General features: G+C 33.4%; 1 protein-coding gene across 4 annotated transcripts in view; it reads left to right on the top strand.

The window, feature by feature from the left end:
• The window catches only part of LOC114335457 (retinaldehyde-binding protein 1-like), a 64906-nt gene extending 40221 nt beyond the window's left edge, over window positions 1-24685 (top strand). For 2 of the 4 annotated variants that reach the window (XM_050645587.1, XM_050645589.1), the window contains 2 exons: window positions 19822-19998; window positions 24152-24685. In XM_050645587.1, coding sequence (XP_050501544.1) covers window positions 19822-19998; window positions 24152-24340 — 366 coding nt within the window. In that variant the 3' untranslated portion in view covers window positions 24341-24685. Of the gene's footprint in view, window positions 1-4090; window positions 4584-19821; window positions 19999-24151 lie in introns of those variants that run through there. The other 2 variants (XM_050645588.1, XM_028285698.2) reach the window with 2 other exon arrangements.
• The last annotated feature ends 305 nt before the right edge of the window (window positions 24686-24990 follow it).

Genomic DNA, 24990 nt, shown 5'->3' with positions numbered 1-24990 from the left:
GAACTTACCGAACAAATAGGAACCATACTTGATCTACTAACCACGGTCATTAATAAACTTGCATAATGGCAGCGGAATATAAGTTCAAAATAGGAGTCTGGAATGCTAATGGCCTTCAACAACAAATTGATGAAGTAAAGTCATATATAAATAATGAAAACCTTGATATGATGCTTATATCTGAAGCCCACTGTACAGAAAAACACCACTTCCGTATACCAAAATACAAAGTGTACACTACGAAACATCCGAGCGAGAAAGCACATGGAGGAACCGCAGTAATTATACGGGATAATATTCAACACTTCGAGAGAGAAAAATTTTCTAAAGAAAACATACAAGCCACGAGCGTAACTATAACAAACGACTCTAGTCCACTAACCATGTCTGCAATATACTGCCCTCCCAAACACAACAATAAACAAGAACAATACGAAGAATACTTCAAGACATTGGGAAATAAATTTCTAGCCGGCGGAGACTACAATGCCAAAAATACCGTTTGGGGATCACGTATAACAACCACTAAAGGCCGAGAACTATTAAAGGCAATGAATGCAAATAACCTTAAATACCTATCTACTAATGAAGCTACTTACTGGCCATCAGACTTGTTAGACTTCGCAACTATCAAAGGCCTAGATATTAAAAAATGCAAGGTGACCACATCTGATGACCTGTCCTCCGATCACTCCCCGATAATAATCACAATACATTCAAAGATCCTAAAAAAAAAAGAAATGCCCCCTAAATTATATAATAGAAAACCAACTGGGATGAATACAGAAACAATTTAGATAATCTAATATCACTAAGTATACCACTTAAAACAGAAAATGATATAAACGTCGCGACAGAAGGTCTAACGACAAAAATTCAACAGGCAGCATGAAACGCAACTCCAATAATATACCGAGAAAGAGCAGCAAACGAACTACCCCAATCAATTAAAGAGAAAATAAATATTAAGAGAAAACTGAGAAAACAATGGATGAAAAACAGAACACTAGAAAATAGAAGAAAATATAACAGAGCTACCACAGAATTAAAACAGATATTATCGAACAGTAAAAATGAAAACATTCAGAATTATTTAGAATCTTTAACCCCAACGGAAACCTCAGACTACACACTATGGAGGGCTACAAAAAAGCTTAAACAACCTCAACAGTTCAATCCTCCAATTAGAAACGGAAATAAGTGGGCAAGAAATGACAAAGAAAAATCAGAAGTCTTTACTGAACACTTAAAAAAAGTATTCCATCCATACGATCCAGAGCAGCATTCAGAAGATAAAGAAATAGATGAAACACTTAATGCAACCTTCCAAATGGACCTGCCTATAAAAAAAATTGTAAGTGAAACCAGAAATGTAATCATGAATGAACTTGACATTAAAAAAGCACCAGGATATGATCTTATCACAGGAAAAGTGCTTCAGGAATCAACACCCAAATGCTTTAAATTATTAACATATATAAAGAAGACTAAGTTTTTCACTCTGATGGCATATAAAACAACGTAATGTTACTATACATCCCACCAGACTGAAAACAATGGGAACCTTCTCTGGTTACACCTCCGAGGCTTCTACAATTTGCAAGCCATACGGATGCTGAGACTAAAGAAGATGGGGGAATTTTACAATTTATAATTCACGTCCCATCTGCTCAGCGCGGTAAAGTTTCAACGAGAATGGTTCCCTTTGTACTCCAATCAGAGTAAACATGTAAATAGAAAATGAATAATTATTTTCAATTTCGTTGAAAAACGAAAATACAGCCGCATCATATTCAATCATAAGGACCTCTACCGGTTTCGAAACTTATTAGTCTCTCATCAGGAGGCACATAGGAGGCATTTTTTTTATTAACATATATCTTCAATGCCGTCCTCAAACTAGGGTACTACCCAAAGATCTGGAAAGTAGCACAAATAATAATGATCCCCAAACCAGGCAAAAAATTTAAAGAAGTTACCTCTTATCGACCTATTAGCTTGCTACCAACTATCTCCAAAATTTTCGAGAAAATATACGTCAAAAAGCTGAAGTCGATAACAGAAATGATGCACTTAATTCCAGACTACCAATTTGGATTCCGAAACGAAACAAACATGGCACCTTCGAAAAAGTACATAGAATAGTTAACAAGATTAACGATGACTTCCAACAAAAACGTTATTGTTCTGCTGTATTTATTGATATGTCACAAGCATTCGATAAAGTTTGGCATATTGGACTCTTCTACAAAATTAAGAAGCTACTTCCATATCCCCACTTCCTGCTACTAAAATCATACCTAACCAATAGACACTTCCTTGTCAGACAAAACCAAGAATACTCTTCTTTGAACGCCATAAAATCAGGGGTACCACAAGGCAGTGTACTCGGACCTATCCTGTATTTGTTGTACAGAAGTGATCTTCCTACTACACCGATGGTTACAATAGCCACATTTGCGGACGATACAGCTGCTCTCTCTTCACACGAAGACCCAAAGATGGCATCAAGACAACGTCAAATCTGCCTTAAAAAAGATACAAAAATGGCTGTTGAAATGGCGCATGAAAGCAAATGAACTAAAATCTACACATGTAGCATTTACACTTCGTAAAGAAACTTGCCCACCAGTACAACTTAACAACAACAATTTACCTCAAGCCGAAGATGTAAAATACTTGGGAATCCACCTAGACAGAAGACTAAGATGGCGAAAACATATTTTCTCTAAACGCAACCAGTTAGGACCAAAGCTAAGCCGTCTATACTGGATTATCGGCAGAAACTTCAAGTTGTCTCTAGAAAACAAACTACTGGTCTACAAAGCCATTATAAAGTCCATTTGGATCTACGGTATCCAGCTCTGGGGAGCAGCTTCTAACAGCAACGTAAATATAATACAGAGGTTCCAAAACAAGACGATAAGGCTGATTCTTGATGCTCCGTACTACGTACCCAACTATGTGATCCAACGAGACAATTAGCAATTCCAACAGTGCAAGAAGTGATAAGTGAATATAGTGCAACATATCGCGAAATAGTGTCTGTACATCCTAACGAGTTAGCCAAGCGGTTGTTTGAAAACTTACATGAACATGAAGAAAGAAGATTAAAAAAATTCAAACCAAGAGACTTAATTTCAAAGTTAATAGGTTTAAGTAATTTGTAATATACATATTTTATAAATAGTAAAATATTGTAAATAGTAGAGGTAATGCCACAAAGTTAGCAATAGCTATATTATAAAACAGGGTGCTTAATGAAGCGTCCTGTACATGTCATAATCATTTATCAACAAAGACGCTTATTGTCATTACTGACAGATTGCAGAATAAAGGAGTTTAAAAAATTGATGAATTATTTATTGGAGTAGCTAATGTTTATTCACGAAAATTTACAACTTTATTAAAACGTTACAACATTGTTCTATATTTTTGGCATTCTTTTTCCCATACTTCCAACGATGCTTTTAATAAGTCAGACTCGGTATTTTCCAGTTTTTCTGGAATTTTATTCTAGATTTTTATCTCCCTTCTGTCTTTCTTTCACTTTAATAAGCTGCTGTCTCAGGTTAAATAGTTTTAATTCGCTCTCCGATAACGAAACCCTCCACTTATCGGCACTCGCCATGTGTTTTATGATTTTTTCTGATTTTGTGACGAAAATTTATAATTTTAATTAAATTGTAACAAATTAAAAAACACTATAGTGTGTTTTAACTCATAGATTGAGAAAACCCCAAAACCAAAATATTTTAACCAAATTTTAACCAATATGTCTGTAACTCTCCTGTTCGAAAAAACAGTAGTTAATTTTATAGAGTGTATAATTATTTCAGATTATGTTGGTGCGTTTAGTTTTACTGAAATTTCAACAAGGTAGACCGGCTTTATTTATCATTGAATACCTACTAAACATAAATGTATGTAATAATTGTTCTCATTTAATCTACTCACGTTTTGGCTATATTTAGGGCTTGTATTAGCTCATGGACTATAAAAAACTCGTCGTTGAAATTTAACTAATTAATTATTTAAATTAGCAACCTCACAACATTGATTATTTCAATTTTTAAATTTTTAATTACAGGTTTCTAGTTTCGAAAGACTTGTTATAGCCACACGTAGCGTAACCATGACAGACACGGTTTGCAGGTTCGACCACCATACGCCTGTATTTGGGTGTACCTTTGGCTGGTTCAATCATGCACAACCTTATGATAACCATACCATTCATTGTGAACCAACACATTTTTAATAACCATGGCATGCTTACCGCCGTATGTGGGGAGGTGATTTGAATATGTACATACGTCATGTTTACTTAAATATCCAGACCGCTTTGTGATATATATACCATGCCATAAAACTACCAGTGAGGAGCTCTACTGGGGGGATCCAGTGAACAGCACGAAACGATTTGTTGCCCCCATACCTAACAATGTTACCAGTTGTGAGAATTGCTGTAGCAACCAAATCCATGTGTGCCCGGAACGAGTGCTGTCTCTGTACACCTTAAATCATCTTAGTGGGTAACAAAGGTTGGAAAAAGTTCGTAGTAATTAAAAATGTAAACTTGAAAATATGTATTATTTTTATCCTGTACACAATCTAAACAGATCACAACTCCCACGACCTACCTAATGTAATAGAACCAGCGCATTAGTTCTTGAAGACGAATTTCATGGTTGAAGAACCTAAGAGAGTGGTTTGGATGCAGCTCGAAACAACTATTTAGAGCTACTGCCTCAAAAATTAAAATAGCTATGATGATTGCCAACCTCCGTAGCGGAGATGGCACCTGAAGAAGAAGATTAGTTCTTATTTCTATTCCCACATCCCCATGTGGATATTATTTTTTATCCTAATTTTCTGGCTCAATACTTCGTTTGATTTCAACATTCAACCAATTGTATTTAACCTCTTCTTCTTCTTCTTCTTCTTCTTCTTCTTCTTCTTCTTCTTCTTCTTCTTCTTCTTCTTCTTCTTTAAGTACAGTGCCCAAATTTTAGGTGTTGGTAACTTCCATGACAATTTGCCTGTTTCGTTCTCGATCTTACGCGGAATGTAATAATTGACCTGCTGATAAGCCAGTCCATTGACGGAAGGTTTCGAAGCCATGAATATTTCTTCCTGCCAATTCCACTTTTGCCGTCGATCTTTCCATTGAGTATTAACTGCAGTATCCTGTATCTGCTACCTCTCATTATATTCCCCAGATAGTCAACTTTTCTCTTATATCCTATCTTTAACCTCTTATCTATCATAATTTACACTTTATATACCTTTTTAATATCGTTAATTAAACAGACAGCGAGTGACCTGCCCCAGGCTATATATTTTTATAAAGTTTTCGCAGTAAGAATCGTTTTATATCAAGAAAACACAGCCTAGCTGATAAAGTGTCTGATCTACGATCAGAAGGACGTAGGTTCGATTAAGCAAGTACAAGCGTTTTTGTTTTTCAAATTGTAATAATTCTATTAATATAATATAATTTGAATCCGGTTTTCTTACAGCTGTTTGGTCAGATTAAAATAAAAACTAGTGGACATGCGCAAAGTGTATGTACTTAGGTTAAAAAAAGGTGCTTAAATGACGTTTAATTTTATTGGTCCAGGTGCCATAAGGTAATTAGAAAGATAAAATATGGGGTCGTGGCATCAGGGTTGATTTAATTTGGTACAGCGAGATAGCAAATTTTTCCACGCAAAATTTTTCCACGTTAAAATTTAGGGGTGGGTAAAACGCCGAAATTTTCCCACGATCTACAAAATTTTCCCACGCTTTACTTTCCAATCCACCTCTTAAAGTTGTGTTGCAATTAAACGGACACGTTCAAAGGAAGCGTAGAAAATGCTCAAAACATCAAACTTGAAATTTCCCGGTACGGTAAAATTAAGAGGCCAGATGTTGATAGAGCACGCAGTGAATCAATAACGCTTTTGGCTGTTATTATTAGTGTTTAAAATGAATTATTATACGAATCGGGAACTAAAGAACTGCCACAGTTGTACAGCAGAAATCAATTTACCATCTGCAAATAATCATTAATTTCTCTAAACATGGTTCTAAAACTAAACATTTCATTGCACAAGAATGTTAGAAAAACATCTTTGTCAGGTGGGCAAGGCTATCAGCGATGTGCTTCCAAAAGTAAATGTAAAACAGATAAGAGTAAATAAAAAAAAATGAAAGGCTGTGTAAATTCAAGTAACATGCCAGAACAAATAGTAAGTAAGTGAAGTAGTATTATTAATTCAGGCAAAAAACTCAATTCAGGTTAAACAAAATGTCTCTTGTTTTTAGTTCAGTTCAATAAAAATTATACTTCTTGAAAAGCTGTTGAAATTTATTGTTTTCAATTCATCATTTCATACTTTTACCGCCGGTCCTTGGTAATTGTATACAATTGGCGGTAAAAGTAGATAATTGAAAATAATTTCCTACATTTACCTTCGACTCTTAGCGTAACATAATATGCAATTGAAGCCCTTCGACTCTTACTATATTTTAAATAGTGTTGGGGAAATATAACAAGGTTAGCGTGAACCTTTGTTCACCTTGATCGGTTCTGATAGTTTCTTTTCAATGTTTATGGCAGATGCCATATTCTTGTATGTATTTTGAACAGCTGTTGTAAGTGTGTGATTGATATTGGTGCTTTGAGGTACTTCTAATAGTTTACTTATCGGGACATTGTCGTATGCCTTTTGTAAATCTAGAAAAATCAGATGTATTGGTCTATGTCTTTCTATTATCTTTTCAAATGTAAAGACTGAAATAGTTTTTGTACACACTTATGACTACAGGTAAACAGAGAGAAGTGTACTTTTGAAGTGTGTAAAATAAATAATTCCTAGCTGAGCGCTTTCTGCTTATAAAGCCATCTTCAGAGCTATGGTCATAGTGGTATTTTTAACTTTTTGACCATAGCTCTGAAGATGGCTTTATAAGCCGAAAACGCTCAGCTAGGAATTATTTATTTTACCCACTTCAAAAGTACACTTCCCCCTGTTTACCTGTATTATCTTTTTAATTATTCGTTTTAAACAAAACACATTATTTGTACAGGATCGACCAACTCGGAAACCGCATTGTTCTTCCTCTTCATAATTTTTGTACTCTTTTTCGATCAAATCCCCAAGTATCTTCTCGTATAGCATGCTTATTAAATTTTTTTACAAAAATACCTCTATAATTATTATATGACAACTTATTTCCCTTTTTAGATATCGATGTAATATAAGCTATTCGCCATTCTTCAGGAACATCTTCGCCATTGACGCAGTTTGAAATATGTGTGCTAGAAATTCATACAATTTGTTTGCACCATATTTTAATAGCTCTGCATTGATTTCTCCTGGTCCAGGTGATCTTCTATTGTTAAGTTGTTTTAATGCCCTTTCCACTGTTGATCTATTTTTTTAACTTTTTCTCCTTCTACTTGTATTTCTGTCTTTGTGCATTCAGTGCCGGATTTACCAATTTTCCGCCCTACGCCAGTTAAAAAATGCCGCCCTTAGGTTAGCTAGGTAAAAACAGCAATAAAGCCAGAATTTTAAATTTAAATATTTATTTTCACAACTATATGAACTATAATAATATTATATTAGTTTTCGCCGGGATTTCATAGCCGCAAACGAGTTTATAATATTATCAAAATCTAAGCTTGTGGTCAAATCAGATTCTATCGTCAAAATTGTCAATGCATTTAATCGCTCTTGTTCCATTGTTGATCTTAAATATGTCTTTAATCGTTTGAGGGTAGAAAATGAGCGCTTCGCCGAACAAACTGTGACAGCCATAGCAACAAATATACGTAGGGCGATTTCAACGTTGGGGAAAACTGCTTCCAAATTGTATTGTCGAATGTGCGAGAGCATATTTGATAAAGTGCATTTTTCGTATTTTATGTCTGTTTCTTTTAACAGTTCCGAGAAATGCAAACATTCTGTTGGAAACGCATCCTCCAGATCGTCCTTATAACATTCCTGTAGGTACCTGGCACTTTTGATTAACTGTTCTTGCGAACTTTCTTTTATAACGTAAAAGAATCCAAATTTTTTGAAAACACTGTCATATGCTTCATATCTTTTGTTCAGTTCCATTGAAACCCTATCAAGTATAGAAAAATATGTGTCCACTTTTAGCTGTTCCCTTCCTGTTAGAATTGTGTCACCATCCCTATTTTCATCTGGGAAAAGTTTACGTCTCCGATTTCTTTGATGGTCATCATCGTATCTTTCATCCATAATATTTTTGGCTTTGTCAATGTACGTTTCAAACATGGCAGTATTTCGCAAAGATTTGACAAAATTTATCAATGATAAAAAGAGTCTAGTTACGTCGCCAGTATCGATATCGACGCCCTGAAGAGTTTTGTTGGTTTTATGGAAACGCTCTAATATCACTTCCCAAAAAACCGACATGAAGGCACATTCGAAACGGTTTAAGCGACGTTTAATCCCAGCTGCCTCCGTTCGAACCGTTGGTTTTTCTGAAACCGCTTCTTCAATTGTTGTCAAAGCATTTAAATAATTGCTCCAGCTCCCGCGTAAGCTCATTAAGGCATCATGGCGTGCAGACCATCTTGTTCCGTCGACTCGTTTTGGAACTTTAGCGCCGGGTTTTAAATTGGAAAGTAGAATTTCCCAACGACGAGTAGACGCCGAGAAAAAAGTATATAGGCTCTGCACCGTTTCAAAAAACGTTACAGCCTCTCCGGCACATTCGGCAGCGCAGACGCCAACCAAATTCAATGAATGGGCGGCACATGGTAGGTAATCAGCGAGCGGGTTGCGTTTCAAAATCCTTACTTGTAAACCACTGTAACAGCCGGACATATTACTAGCGTTGTCGTAGGACTGACCACGACAATGTTTTAATTCCAAATTGTGCTTCTCCAATTTAGAAATTACAGCATTTCCCATATCTTCAGATTTATGTCCCACATTTGGCAAAAAGCCAACGAAGCGCTCTACTGGTTTTCCATTTTCTGTAACATATCTGATGATTACGGATAATTGATCAATATGTGCCATGTCGGGTGTTGAGTCAATTATAATTGAATAGTATTTTGACTTTCCAATTTCGGACATAATGTGATTCAGAACCTCAGTCGACATTAAGTCGATAAATTCTTCACATATTGTAGATGAGAGGTATGACGTTTTACCACTTCCCGGATTTCCGTGCTGAGATACATGCGTGGTTAAAAACGGACCAAATTCCGCTATGAGCTCCAGACACATCATGAAGTTTCCGTTGTTTGGATTGCCGAATTTTTCAACTGTTCCTCTAAACGGTAAACCTCTGGAAGCCAATTTTTTAGTCACTGCAACCACCCGCTTTAACACTTTTCGCCAGTAATCTTCTTCGAGTCTTATTTGCTGACACAGCAATGAATCAATTTGGTTTTGCTTTTGTTGACGCCGCAATAAGGTTACTTGGGATTTGGCGTGTTCGTGGGAGTTTTCATGTAAATTCAAAATTTTATTTACATTACTCCAATCATTTTCGCCATCAGTGGCCATTTTTGAGGTTCCTCCGAAAAGACGACATGGAATGCAAAACAGGGATTTCTTTGATGGTGAATATATTAAGTATCTACGAGGTTGTTCTTCCTCATTGGCAAGTTTCCGACGGAAAACGTTCTTAGTAAGATACCGTGTCTTATTGCCAATAACAGTTTTTGTTAGTGAAAAATCCTCATCTGTATTTTGGCATATTTCATTTGGTAAGGACAACAAATAATCGATAGTAGCATCGTTGGCCTTCCATTCGACAGGGTCGTTACTGATAACTGCTTGTAAACATTGTGGATTTACTGAAGCTGATGCACATGCAGATGCTTCTATTTTACATTCTGACCCTAGAACAATAAAATATGCGAATATGCGAATATGCCTCTAAACTAAAAATTTGCATTTTGATAATCGAAGATGGTATAATATTGTAAAACTTTCATAAATAAAATTTTACATCAAACATTTTTTTGTAACTCTACTAATTAAGGATTTATGAAGTCATTTCAAAATTGTAATTTTTTTATTTTCCCCCATATCATAAACGAGATGGTAATTTTAAAATTTGTGTTTACCGTTTTAAAGTTACCCCCAATGATTTTTTTTGATAGGACTAACAATTATTAACAGTTACGTACAAAGAAACGAAGATACCATATAAGTGTCGAAAATTGAGAAAATTATGTTTCATTTCAGCCCAAAATATACAGGGCAATCAGAATCAGGGCATTCCATTTAAATGAAAATTTAAAATATGCCAAAGAGCCAAAGAGATGCCCAAAGAGTCAAAGAGTAGCAATGTAGTTAAAAAACACATTTATTCACATAATGACATAATCGATACTCACTCTCACTTGGCTCCGTGTCCATCGCTTCCGCATTATCTGGTGGTATAGGTACAGCAGACACAGCAGTAACAGTCTCCGATTCCGAATCCGAATCATGTGTTTGCGCTTTGGAAGTTGTAGTTGTAGGTTTAATTAAAAAATAGTTGTTTAATTTTTTTGTTTTGTCTAAAACTGCATGAAGTTTTCTCCGCTTTTCCTCAGCAAGCGTCTTGTATTGCGCTCCACTTAATCGTTTTCGGCCGTCACTCATAGTGTTGAAAATTTTGCGACACTGGACTCGACACTTTAAACAGTTTAAACTAACTGACTGGGATGAACAATATTGAATATTGTTACGACTTTTACCCGTCGTATTTTCCGTGGGTTCTTCGTTCTTCAATAAACCAACAACTCACTTTAAAACTTTAAACAACTCACTTTAAAACTTTAAACAGTACAGATTGGACAGAGTAGTAGTTGAGACACGATCGAAGCAACATCGAATCTCTTTAATAACCGAATCAACGTATTAATATTTGATATTTGTTGTGATTTCTTTTTACTAGTCTAAAAAGTGATTTGCAATTAGTGTTTTGGAACAGGTATATTATAATTTTTAATTGCTTGCTAATTACAAGAATTCATAAAGTAAGGTAACACATTCCAGTCTGTTTTTTGTTTCTTGTTGTTTTTTAAAGTATTTGGAGGAACATAAGCGTATCGTTAGCTGTATTTTCGGAAATATGCCGTCAAATTTAATATGTTCTTGCTGCAGCAAATCATACAAACCAAATTTAATGTTAAAATGCTCGGTGTGTACTAAAGTATTTAGACATACTTGTGTTAACATTAGTGCAAATGAGCTTGAACTGATTAATGATGAAGAGAAGGGATGTGACTGGTCTTGCATAAATTGTAGACAAATTGGTAATCAGATTAAGGACTTAAAATCATTAATTCTCTCACTTCAGGCTGAAATACAAGCCCTAAAAAATGATAACCAGATTTTGAAATCTTCTTCGAACCCACTAGAAATGGAAGAAATAATACAAGAAATCAACGAACGAAATAAAAGAAAACGAAATGTTATTTTCTTTGGTGTGCCGGAACAGGATCAACAACTATCTGAGGATCATCGTAAGATTAGCGATAAGTCTGAAGTTCAAAAAATAATCTCAAGCGTAAGTCCTAATGTGAATACTGCCAACATTAAGCTCTTCAGACTTGGGCAAGTTAACCAAGGGCGAATTCGACCAATTAAGGTCATATTAGATGATGAAAATGATGTATTTGCTTTAATACGGCAAGCTAAATTTCTAAGAAATGGGAACTACAAAAATGTGTCAATGTCATTTGATCGAACTAGAAATCAAATTAATTATTACAACAATGTAAAGGTTGAACTAAACAACATGAATGCGAGTGGAAATGGATCTTTCAAAATCAAGTATATGAATGGTATACCCAAGGTAGTGCCTTTAAACCAATAGAGCCCGACAGTGTTGTAGGATGTGAACTTATATGTTATTACCAGAATGTACGTGGTCTTAACTCTAAAGTTTCAGAGTTTTATACTAGTGTAAGTGAGGGTGAATATGACATTATTGCTTTAAGTGAGACCTGGTTGAACAAGGATGTGTCCAGTCTAGAGTTGTTTCCTGATCAATACGATGTGTATAGAAAGGATCGAAAATTTGATGTTGTAGATAAAACCACTGGGGGAGGCGTCTTATTAGCGCTGAAGACGGAGATTAAATCGTCTGTTATCGATGTATCCACATACGATCTACAGTTTCCCCTAATCGATATGTTAGCTGTAAAATGTTGTGTTGGTTATAGAAAATTTTATGTTTTAGTTCTTTATATTATTGATAAGTTAAGTTCTGAAGACTTCGAATACTTTTTTGAATGTTTAGAACAACTGGATATATTTGATGAAACCATTGTTATATTAGGTGACTTCAATGTACCCAAGTTTGTAGATCAAAGCAGATTAGATAAAAAAACATCAACTGTATTAGATTTTTTAAGTTTATTTAATTTAGTTCAATACAATGATGTGCCTAATAACTTAGGTCGTTTGTTGGATTTAGTAATGTCATCAGAGAAATGTGATATTATTCATGATAATTCTTCACTGGTTAAAGAAGATGGTCATCATCCTGCACTTATGATAAAGATTAATAATTTGGGAAAAAAGGAAATTAGGTTTTTACCAAATTCTAATTCGAAAATGTATAATTTTCGGAAAGCAAATTTCACTTCTCTGTATTCTGAACTATTACAAACTAATTGGGACTTTTTAGATAATTACGATGATGTAAATATAGCATTAAAGCAATTTTATAATATATTGTATACAATAGTTGATAGATATGTTCCGGTATACAAAAATTATAAACATAAGTATCCAAATTGGTATCACTCAGATATTATTAAAAATATTAAACTCAAAGCCAAAAACCGTCAAAAGTATAGAAAAACAGGAAACGAAATATATCACATAGAATTTAAAAGATTGCGCAAAGTTATTAAACAGCAAATTAAAACTGCATATAACAATTACATTGAAAACATTCAAGACAGTATTACCATTGAAACAAAATCATTTTGGTCTTATGTACATACTAAAAATAAGTCATCGCGAATTCCAGGTGAAATGTGCTATGAGGGAAATACTTTTGATAATCCCCAGGATATTGTCAACGCTTTTAAAACATTTTTTGAAAAAGTATATGTATCTACTGACAATAATGAACCAGAGGACATCAGTGTTCAGGGTTTTAATTTACCAACCATTAATTTTTTGAAATTTGAAGAAAATGAAATTCTTGAAGCTTTTAAAAGATTAAAAAATAAAATGACGACTGGTCCAGATAAGATTCCAGCATTTCTAGTTAAAGATTGTACACGAATATTTGTCAAACCGCTTCAAAAACTGTTTAACTTGTCTTTGGAAACTGGAAAATATCCTGAAATATGGAAAGAGTCAAAAGTATGTCCTATATTTAAAAATTGAGTTAAATCTGATATATCTAATTACAGACCTGTCTCTCTGTTGTGTAACTTCTCAAAGATTTTCGAGATTGTTCTGTATAATCGTATATATCCGTGTGTTCGCGGCTATATTGCACCTTTTCAACACGGATTCATAGATAAACGATCTACCGTCACAAACCTGGTAGTGATGACACAATTTATTTCTGAAGTATTAGATGAACAAGGACAAATTGATGTCGTATATACAGATTTCTCGAAGGCATTTGATAAGGTGGTTCATCCGTATTTATTATCCAAGTTATCAAATTTAGGATTTTCTGTTAATTTAATTAAATTCTTTGGTAGTTATTTAATAGGAAGGAGACAGTATGTATTCTATAATGGCTTTAAGTCAGATTTAATTCTGTCTAAGTCTGGTGTTCCGCAAGGCTCCAATCTAGGACCGTTATTATTTTTACTTTATATTAATGATTTGTTTCAAGAAATTAACTGTAAAAAATTGTGTTTTGCGGACGACTTGAAAATTTTCTGTAAGATCGACACTATTGGCGATTGTTTAGAACTTCAGCGTAACTTAACTGCTATTGATACATGGTGTACTAATAACAAACTACTATTAAATTCTGCAAAATGTAAAGTAGTGAGTTTTTGCAGGAAATTGACGACAATTAACTTTAACTATATAATTCAGAACTCTGTTTTGGAAAAATGTAATAGCCTCAAAGACTTAGGTGTCATTTTTGACTGCAAGTTAACTTTCAATTTGCATATTGAACAAAAAGTTTCTGAAGCTATGAGAATGTACGGTTTCATTATTAGGAATTGCAGAAACTTCACCAACATAACACCAATAAAATTATTATACTATTCTCTAGTACGTCCAAAATTAGAATATTGCAGTTTAGTTTGGTATCCTATATATAATTGTTATACAAAAGATATTGAAAAAGTACAGAGAAAACTTATAAAATATCTGATATTTAAAATTGATGGAATCTATCCTAACCGTGGATGTGATAATAATACATTATGTTGTAGAGTTGACATGGTTAGTTTAGAATTAAGGAGAGAAATTAGTTCATTAACATTTTTGTATAAATTATTACATAACAGTATTGACTGTAGTGATTTATTAGCACAAATTAATTTCAACGTTCCTCGAGTTAGATCTAGATCAAACGTTTTATGTAAGTGTCCAAGAGCAAGAACAAATATATTAGTTAAATCGCCTCTTTTTGTCATGTGTAAGAATTATAATAGTATTTGCAATCATTGTGATATTTTTTCGTGCTCACTTAATGATTTGTTAAAAATGGCTTCTCTTTACTTAGATTAGGTCTCTACTATTACTTTGTAGATGTTATACTAATGAATTATGTGATTTTTTTTCTGTATTTGTCCTATAAATGGGAAACTGTTGGGCAATAAAGCTATTATTATGTGGGCAATAAAGTTATTATTATTATTATTATTATTAAACTACTACTTTATTTCAACAAGTCCACTTATAAGTATAACAATACTTGCACTATTTACCTACTAATATTTACAGATTTCTAATACTCAATACTCTTCACTCTTCTACTTCTTTACAAATAATAACTAATAACACTTACTTAACACTATCTCACTACTAAAACCACTCTGTCTAGCCAATCTGTCTGCTAGTCACTCTCTCACTCATATCTTCAACTGTCTTTCACGTTGACGTTCACTTACGACTTCCTTTGACTACTATCAGTAGCGCGGCTCTTATCTAAAGCGGCTTCTTTGCGGCAATCGCGCAGCAGATAAGCGGTATCCTTTTGTTACAGTCAGATAAAATAATCATTCCCAACAATTGTACTTCTGCCCCACCATGTTACGGCGAGGCGGAGACTTTAGATTTCATTGGAAACCTACCAAACATTCATTCGTTTTAGCTGTATTATACGTAAAATAGATTTTGGGTGATGGCCCCGTATATAATTTCAGTTTAAGAGTTTTCCTGATAATTGTTTGAAATTTTGCCGCCTCCCCAGTTTTGCCGCCTTACGCCTAGGCGTAATTTGCGTAATGGGAAATACGGCACTGATAGGTTTTCCGTGCTGGAACCATTCTTGATATTGTATTAATTGTTTGAAATTTTTTATTTTCTTGCCCGATTTCACTCTGTTTATGGATTTCCAAGATTCGCTACACTGCCTTCCTCCTATGTAGGTGTCAATCTCTTTACATTTTCTATCCCATATGTTTCTTTTACTTTCTAATTACTATCTACCTTATTTAAATACTATCTTATTTCTCGTTTCTCTTTTTTTCTTCATATACCTGGTAGTCTTCTTCTCGATTAATATTTAAATATTTATGGTACAATTTCTTCTTTTACTTTACTAGTTTTTCAATTTCTTTGTTCCATCAATATTTGGAACTTCTTTGTATTCTTGTTGGACCCAAGGCTTCTTTGGCAGCTTTCTTTATACTATCTCTTAAATTTTTGTATATTTCAAAAATGAATAACCATTTCTGTATACAGTCGTTCCATTTCAAATCACTCAATTTTGGAGCAAAAAAAATTTTGGACCTCCGATTTGTCTGAAAATTGTTATATAGCTTCTGCGGGACGTAAAAATAAGATATTTAGGGTCAAGAAATCTTCTTCTTCTTTTTTTCTCAAAATGTTATTTTATGCGATTTTACAGTGATTTGGTGTTTATTTATACAAATTTGCATTTTCTATCGTAAAGTATCAATGAAAAACATAATATTTTAATAGAAGGGATTCAAAAATGTAATTATATGGAATTATAACAAGTTACTTTGATTCAAAACAAGCTTTTGATCAAATTTTATAGTGTAGAAAACGTTAAAATACCGTTTTTACATTTTTCTCCATTCCCAAAATACATCATAATCGATTTGGCTGAAAATTTTCCCACATATAGACAAAACATGGGACTTTAAGTGGTGAAAAGGATTTGAATTATATTACAATACCAAAAAAGTTACATGCAATATTATAGTCAAAAATATGGGCGTGTACTGTAAGTAAAATTAACTCGAAAATATCGACCTCACCACAAAAATTGTTAAAAAGAAATTGTAATAATTGTAAATACGATTTATTTGGAACAATTTCAGTTCCTACCATTTTTGTCGAAAAGTTAAAAATGGCGGAGATATTGAGCAAAACAGCTTCTACTTTAAAATCAAGATGGCGGCTAACGTATCAGAGGAATTCATTGCGTGTTGTATATGAATTTGTGGTTAAAAATAGATGCATCGTATTTTAGTCTTCAGAAAACTTTCGAAAAGTCCTCAGAAAACCAAAGAAGGGCCATATAAAATGTGCTACTAGAGCGATGTAAGAATTATCATGCTTTCATGAATGCTTCACAGTTATGCAACACCAGCAAAGCTGCAGTTCCACCCAACCTTTAGAATACTACTGAACAATGGCGGATCCAGCGTAGAATGAGGGAATTCCCACATTCACCCCCTAGAAAAAGTTGTCGGAACATAAAAAATACATTAACTGATATGAAACTTATCCAGCATAGCACATATAAGTCAAGTAGAGAACATGGACTTGATCTCAATACGAAAAAAACGAAGTATGGTTTGTTTAGCAGTAAATGGTTGACTTCAATTAGTGCGTTCGTAAAAATTATTAAATTTGTCTGACATGGCCCATTGTTAAGACCCACACGGAGCGATAAGCAACACTGACAATTTGACAATTAACACTGACTAGAGGGTCCTCCTATAATAAAGCAAAGAATCCACAAAATTGACAATAATTACGACGGCAAAAACAAAAAAACGGATGTAAAATATTTTGCTTTGCCTTATATACCCGAAATTAATGTTTTCAAATAAATTAAATCTATTTTAATTGTTAAGATATAGAAAAACAAACATTCAAACATAATTAAATTTTACCTGAAACCGGGCCTTTTATACTATTGAAGTACCAGTACATGTATTGGCCATTGAAGTCAACCATTTACTGCTAAACAGACCAAAGTTTCGTTATGTGAATTCTTAAAAAATTTTTGTTGCCTAGTGAACGACGGCGATATGTGATTTATCTATCATATGAAACTTAAAAAGCTCAATACTGTACCTCAAAAAAGCTCAATAGCAATGTTGTTAAGCTTTTTATAGGTACAGTGTAAGTTTCATATCACCTTCATTCACTAGGCAACTCAAAATTTTAGAAAATGTCACATACCTCCTTCTTCCACTTAGGTCTTTAATTATACAAGAGAGTACAAATATAAGTACGGTACAAATACTTTAATTTAACAATATTTAAATGTTAATACAACGCAATAATCTAAACATTCTTTGGCAATTATTTTATAAAATAATTATTTAACTCTCGATCAATAATTTCCGCATTAAAGTAGATTTTTGAGCAAATTCGTCGATTATTTCATCATTTTTAAGCTCACGCAAAGCCATTACTTCTTTTTCTATAGCCATTAGCATAAATGTTTCCAAGTTAACTTGTGTTAAAGTACTTCTTAACCGATTTTTTTTATGTATTTCAACCTTCTTTCGCAAGATATTTGTGTCACTGACAGAGTTAATAAATGCTTATATGCTATATTTAAATTTGGATAATCACACTGATATAAGTTGTACTTATGCAAAACAGAACAGGCAAGTTATACAATCTTTGCACTTTTTAGTACCAGACGGAGGGAAAGTTTTCACGATATCAACATTGTTATCCATCAAATTGTCATTTACTTCATGTTCATTATCACTTAAATTTTAGATTAATAATATCATCCTTCATATTTTCTAGAGACTGAATATTATTCATCACTAACTAGATCTTCTGTAATTTCAGTATTTTGCAAAATCCTATTTTTTAATACTCATTTATCAGAAAATCCACGAGTTCTTCTCTAATTGCAGTCGCAGATAATATGGTATACCATTTATTATTGTGTCAAAATTTCTAGGATGTAGAATGCTTATATCATCATAAAACGATAATAATATGTCTTGATCAAATCGTTTTTCGATACTTCCAATAATTCGGTTAAAAATGTGCAAGACGTTTTTCCATTTTTTATTCTGCTTAGTACATATTAGATTTGAAGGAAATTGGAAATCCATAAATATATGTACTTGTATGTATGAAAATAAATATTATCTTTAGCAAGAATTTATGTATATAGAGCCTTATTCATTTATTTAAACTGTATTTACAATCTAAAAAAATAAACTTTTTTGTAATGTTAGATCTAAAATTTTTTGTGAAAAAACCTATTTGACCGGCCTCAAGAGGCCTCAGCTTCTCGGTGATTGCACCGATTCATTTATATGGCCAGCACGCCACTGTCCATCTCGTTCATTCTCGTTAAATGAAGAACAATTTTTTTTCTATACCTCTGGAGCATGTTACGGGTGGAAATACCCAATCACCCCTAGATCCGCCACTGTTAAGTAGTATTCTAAAAATAAGGCGGAACTGCAGCTTTGCTGGTATTGCATAACTGTCAAGCATTCATGAAAATGTGGCAACTCTTACATCGCTCTAGTAGCACATTTTATATCGCACTTCTTTAGTTTTTTGAGGACTTTTCGGAGGATTTCGGAATGCATATGATGCATTTATTTTTGATCACGAATTCATATACAACATGCAAGTATGCATGAAGAAAATAACTCTTTCTTCTTCCAATAATAAATATTTTCGTTCACTTGACCGTGAATTAGTGTACGAATTAGTGCATAAACCGAGCACTCGAATCCAATAACTTTAGAAGGCTGTAGCTCGAGAATAGTAGTTATTCAGATCCAGGTCCCATGGACTTTTTTAATCTACACATCGAGAAGTATCATTGACCAAAGTTTCGGTAAATTTGACCGGGACCACTTTTCCATAAGGAGTGTTGCGGGGTCGGGGGTCCTTTCTATTAACTCTCCTGTGCAAATCTGTGCATTTAATGTGGAAAAATTCATTATCCGTCTCGTTTGCATATTATTTACTATTTACCGTTTAATCCGTCCTTATATCCGAGACTAGTTCTTGCTTGGCTTTTTTGCATTTTAAGAGTTTTACGTCAAATAAGGAGCAGGCCCATTGTCACAACCCCCAAACCTGGAGGACCGGTGGTAGTTTTGGTTCACACCAGGTATTTAATTTCCACAATACCACCCATATCTGGGAGGCATCCACCCAAATTAATTATAATTAAATAAGATTTAATAAAATTAAATCAGATTAAGTAAAATTAAAATAAAATTAGGTATATAAAATAAAATAAAACTATATAAAATTAAATATAATACAATAAACTTAAATAAAGCGAATAGGATTGAATCGAATCGAAATGAATTGAATCGAATCTAATATAATCGAATTTATTAGAAGTATTCACTTTTATCGGTACTCCGCAAATTCCACACTCTTTTTTAATAATTATATTTTACAGTTTAGCAAAGTTAATTAAATATTATATTTTCAGGCAGGACTTAGACATTTAACTAAATTGAAGTATGATCTCATTAAGAAGTTCTTTTGTTTTATACAGGAAGCATTACCTATGCGGTTAAAGGCCATACATGTATTAAATAATAATTTTATAGTAACTCAATTCTTTAACTTGATCAAAACGTTCGTCAAGAATGAAGTATTCGAAAGGGTAAGTATTCGTTAAGTTACCTACTAGACCAGGCTGTATCGTCGCCCCCGTTAGGTAAATTATTCCGATTCGATTTTTTTGCACAAACTTATTTAAAAAGAGTTCCTTATAACAACTCCACAGGGTGCCGGGAGGTGCCGCGGTCGGAAAATTGTTTAAACAATTTTTTTAAACAAATTCAAAAAATATTTTTTTCACTTCGGACTATTTTTCGTATATTCTTTGGGTCATTATGAGCAAAAAGGTTTTTGTGATTTTTCTATAAAATTAATAGTTGTCGATATTAATATGCGATTTAAAATTTAAAAAAATGCGAAAATGGCCATTTTTAGGACTTAATAACTCGGTTAAAATTATTTTTCTATGGATGCTATACAATATGCAACTTCTTTCACTACTTACATACATTCAAAACGAACGATTCCTCACACACTGAGAAAAGTTGGCCATTGCAGTGAGAAATATTTTTTCTCACTGGTTCTCCTACGGTCTTCCATACTATGATCGCCGTTTCCATGGTAACATGCACAATACAAACACAATTAATGTTGTCAAATAAATGTGTTAAAGTTAAACTTACCAGGAATTACCTTTCAAAACTTTTCAAAAATAACTGTTAATTAGAATTTAAAAAAATAAGGTATGTAAATTTTAAGAATATTAAATATCTACATGTATATGTATTTTATTTCAATTTATGCATATAATATACTTAAAATCACCTAAATTATTTAATTTTGAAATGTGAAATCTTAACAAAACCGCATCGATAGAAAAAGTACAGTGTACAACACATGAAAAAATGACATACTTCTCCCTCGCTTGATATGCGGCCCTCGCCTCGTGTCGGCTCGTGCCTCAAACTTCTGCGCTCTTGAGAAATATGTCTTTTTTCTCACTTGTTGTACAATATACCATATTGTGAAAGTTAGAAAGTGACTAAATCAAAGCTTAAAGCCCCCCCCCCCCCCCACATGATATTGAGGAAATTTGTGTCATGAATTTATTACTAAGTTGTTATTTTTAATTATTAAAACTGAGCAGCTAGGAGCGTATTGAGGCGGCCGTCAATGTGAGTGCGAGTAAGATTCGCCATTCCGGCAGTCCAATGGCGCATCTCTGGTAACATAAGTCATGTACGTATGACGTCCTTCCTCACGGTTCTTAAACATTTACTACGGTTGCCTACACCGACTGTGGTGGGGAGACTTAAATGTTTGAATTACGTCAGAGGAGTACATAAATATGACCATTTTTAAATTTGTTGATCCTGGCAGGCAGATGACAAGCGAATGATTTTCTTGGGCACTGCTGCTATTAATATTGCATTATTCGTCTCTCTCATGGCGTATAGAGTTTCCGTCGAGTCATTTAAGCTGACGTTGTTTCAATAAAACTTCCAAAAACGCAATTTGAGAGTTCATAGTATTTGATTTGAGTAATGGAAACTCATAGCCTGGATAATCCGCGTACGGATAATCGGGGTTCTACCAGTGGCGGCTCGTATCACTTTAAGTAGGTAGTGTCAGAATTCGGGCAGCTGCCTAAATTTTTAGTGACGGGTTCACGATATTGTCAAAAAAGGTATAAAATAGAATTTTTTTTTAATTTAAATTAACGTGCATGTGACATCTATAGTCATTAGCATGAGTTACAGTTTACATGGTAATATTATAAATTTTAATTAGTATAGTTAACATTATTTAACATAAGTAAAAGAAAAATCGGTTAACAATTATATTTTAAACAATTGTTTAAACAAAACATAATTGTTAAACAACAGTTGATTCTTCTCGAGGAATTTGATAACCTTGTTGATTTGGTCTGTGCTGTTGAGGACCTCTTCGAAGTTAGGACTGATACCAAGCTGTTGACGTTCTTTGGCATAAAAAGGACATTCAATAAGTATGTGTCTGATTCGGAGAGTAGTATTGCAGTGTTTTACATTTTGGTAGTGGAGATGATGTCATCAAATAGCCATGTGTTAGACGGGCATGTCCTATACGCAGTCTCCGTATAATTGCCATATTTTTCCGAGATAAACTAGAGCAGGTAAATAGGTTCACTGAGGGCTTAATTTCATGCACCTCTGAAGTAATTTTATTCCAGTGAATTTGCCAGGTGGATAGATTGAGCTTCTTCAGTCTGGCTTTTAGATCATTGCAGATTTATATATTCAGCATGGTATCCATCGATGATGTAGCTTTTTTGGCAAGGCAATCGGCTTTTTCGTTACCACTAATCCCAACATGGGATGGTACCCATAATAAAGTGACTTTTGTATTTTGATTTATAAGAAGCTGATAAATGTCATGAATATCTTGGACAAGAGGATGGTTGGTGATTATAGTATTGATGGAGTGTATGGAGGAAAGTGATCAGTACATATGGCTATGTGTTTGTTTCGATATTTTTGAGCATGTTTGAAAGCACACAAGATAGCTAGAAGTTCGCCAGTGTGAATACTACACCAAGGAGAAATTTTACAGAGTTCGATAGGCTGTTGAAGAGTAGTTAGAGAATATCCAACTCCACTTTCAGATTTTGACGCGTCAGTGTAAAGAACTATGTTATATTTATTTTTGTTTATAAGTTCTAGGAAGAGATTTCTTAATGTGTTAACACTGATGTCTTCCTTGTTAAATTTGGTGAGGGACATATCATGATGAGGGAGAAGGTTGGTCCAATAGGGATTATTGGAGAATGGTAGAGTTCTGGTTTCAGACAAATTTATATCTTTTAATAACGGCTGTAGAAGATGAGGAAAAGGATGTATGTATAATTAAGTTACAAGGAGCATTGTTATGAGGTTCGTGTGATGATGTAATTAAAGGATACACTGGGATGGAGGGATTGGAAAAAATAGAAATTTAAAACAATAGTTACAGATACTTTTACATTATGTAGGTATATACCATTTCTGGGGTGTCAAGAAATTTAATCATTTAAAATTCATTCAGTGATTGATTTGACATCATGTCCGTCCAGCAAGTAAAATCTCCAAAATCTCTCAACTTGTCGCCCTTTACACAAATATTGAAAAACTATAACTAACTGAAATTCACCAGCGACGTCTGTCGTTTCATCGGCAATCACTGCAACACAAAGATAATTTTCAATTTCTTTCCTTATTTCCTCGTGATAAACATCTAACATGCACTGAAGGAGTTAATTTTGTGTTGTTTTGAGCTACATACTTTTAAAAGATTTGGAACTTTGAATATGGACCTAAGTCGTTGTCTAATTCGGCTAAAATTAAACAGTTCCAGATGCCTATATTTTCTGAATTTTCCTTTTCGTTGTGATTTCTCAAAACTAACTCGAAAGCTCCACAAAACCATATAGATATAATTTTTAATTTGATTCAAAACATATGGATTCTTATCCACTTCTTGTTCATTGTGTTTAATTAGAATTAGACTATCACAATAAGCTGAATTTAATTGGGGTTTTATTAAAAATAAAAAAAATCTAAATTATTTAAAAATATAATAATTTATAATAAAATGTAATAATTAATTTAGTTTAGTAATTAAAAATGTAATAATTATAAATACAAAAACCAGCGAGCGAGCGCGTAAAGAAAGTCAAAAATATAATGTACTACCCTGTACGGGAATCTTTTTTGAACTACGATCCACTATTCACTATGATCATAGTAAAAAATATTAGATCTTCCTTGTCGAGCCAGGCACGAATAGTCTCATTTAAACGTGTATTAAAAGTGCAATATAGCTCTATCTCTGTCACTTACATAGAATGCCCGTAAAATCTTTCTCTTTTCAGGCGAGCCATCTAAGATTTTGGCACGATCATCCTGTCAGCAGTGAGTGGCGAGGGTTGTAATACACTACACAGTTGCCAGATTTTATATAATTTATAAAAAGAAAAGAAATGCGCACAAAAAAATGAACGGGCATTAAAACGGTTTAAAGATAAAAAAAATATGTTTCTGCATAAAAATAAGGTAGTGCCATGGCTCCATGGCACTACCTCACCGGCCGTCACTGAGTTCTACTGTACATAAGTAAAAATTACAATAGATCTTAATGGATCTAAAAAAACATAAATACGAGTAGTAACCCCATTGTAACCAGAACATCTAAATTCATTATGTATCAATACAATGAATATTTCTCTATTATTTTTACAGATACACTTACATCCTTCCAATCTAATTATAGAAGAGTTTTATGAACATGTAGCTCAAGATTGTTTACCTAAAGATCTAAATGGAAAATTACCATATCTGAAAGAGCTCTCCGAAATTACCAAACAGCAATTTATAGATAGACAAGAATTTTGGAATATGGAAGAAAAACTAAGAAAGAAATGTAACTAGAAAATAGACGTCCGCTGTATTTAACATTCTTTTTACCATAAACAAAAGATAGAATTTTTGTAGCGGAATGGTCAAAAAATTCAGTAGAATAGAGTGTTGACTCATATAAATTTGTGTATTTTTGATGAAAATTATTTGAAAAACACAATAGTGAAATCGTTTGTTCCATATTTTCAGTAGTAATTAAACGCGAGCTCTAAAATTATCGATTTGTATCCCGAGTGATTCTTTGAAAGTTTTAATTTCATGACCCGAAGGGGAAAACCAATCGATAATTTTTATGAGCTCGAGAGTAATTCGGTAGGATTATTTCATGAATAAAACTGTATTCTTAAATCATTTTAACTAATATTTTATTGATATCTTTACCTGAATATTTGCTAAACCTGGTATTCTCTGTGAGAAGTTGTAAAACATCAATTGTCGTTAATGTCATTGAATGTTTATTTTTGCGTAGTAACGAAGGGCATCTGACATAATGCTTGACGACGGGATATCAAACATTATTGTTCTCACTTTTATTTCTGTAGCTTTCTATTGGTCAGAATCTTCTATGAATGAAATAATCGCTGTAATTTTTATTTCTGTAGCTTTCTATTGGTCAGAATCTTTATGAATGAAATAATCAAATAAATTATTATTAATTTACG

Source organism: Diabrotica virgifera, chromosome 3 (genome assembly GCF_917563875.1).
Source record: "Diabrotica virgifera virgifera chromosome 3, PGI_DIABVI_V3a".
Classification (NCBI taxonomy): domain Eukaryota; kingdom Metazoa; phylum Arthropoda; class Insecta; order Coleoptera; family Chrysomelidae; genus Diabrotica; species Diabrotica virgifera.
The sequence above is the reverse complement of the archived record's forward strand: the minus strand, read 5'-3'. Positions and strand labels throughout refer to the sequence as shown.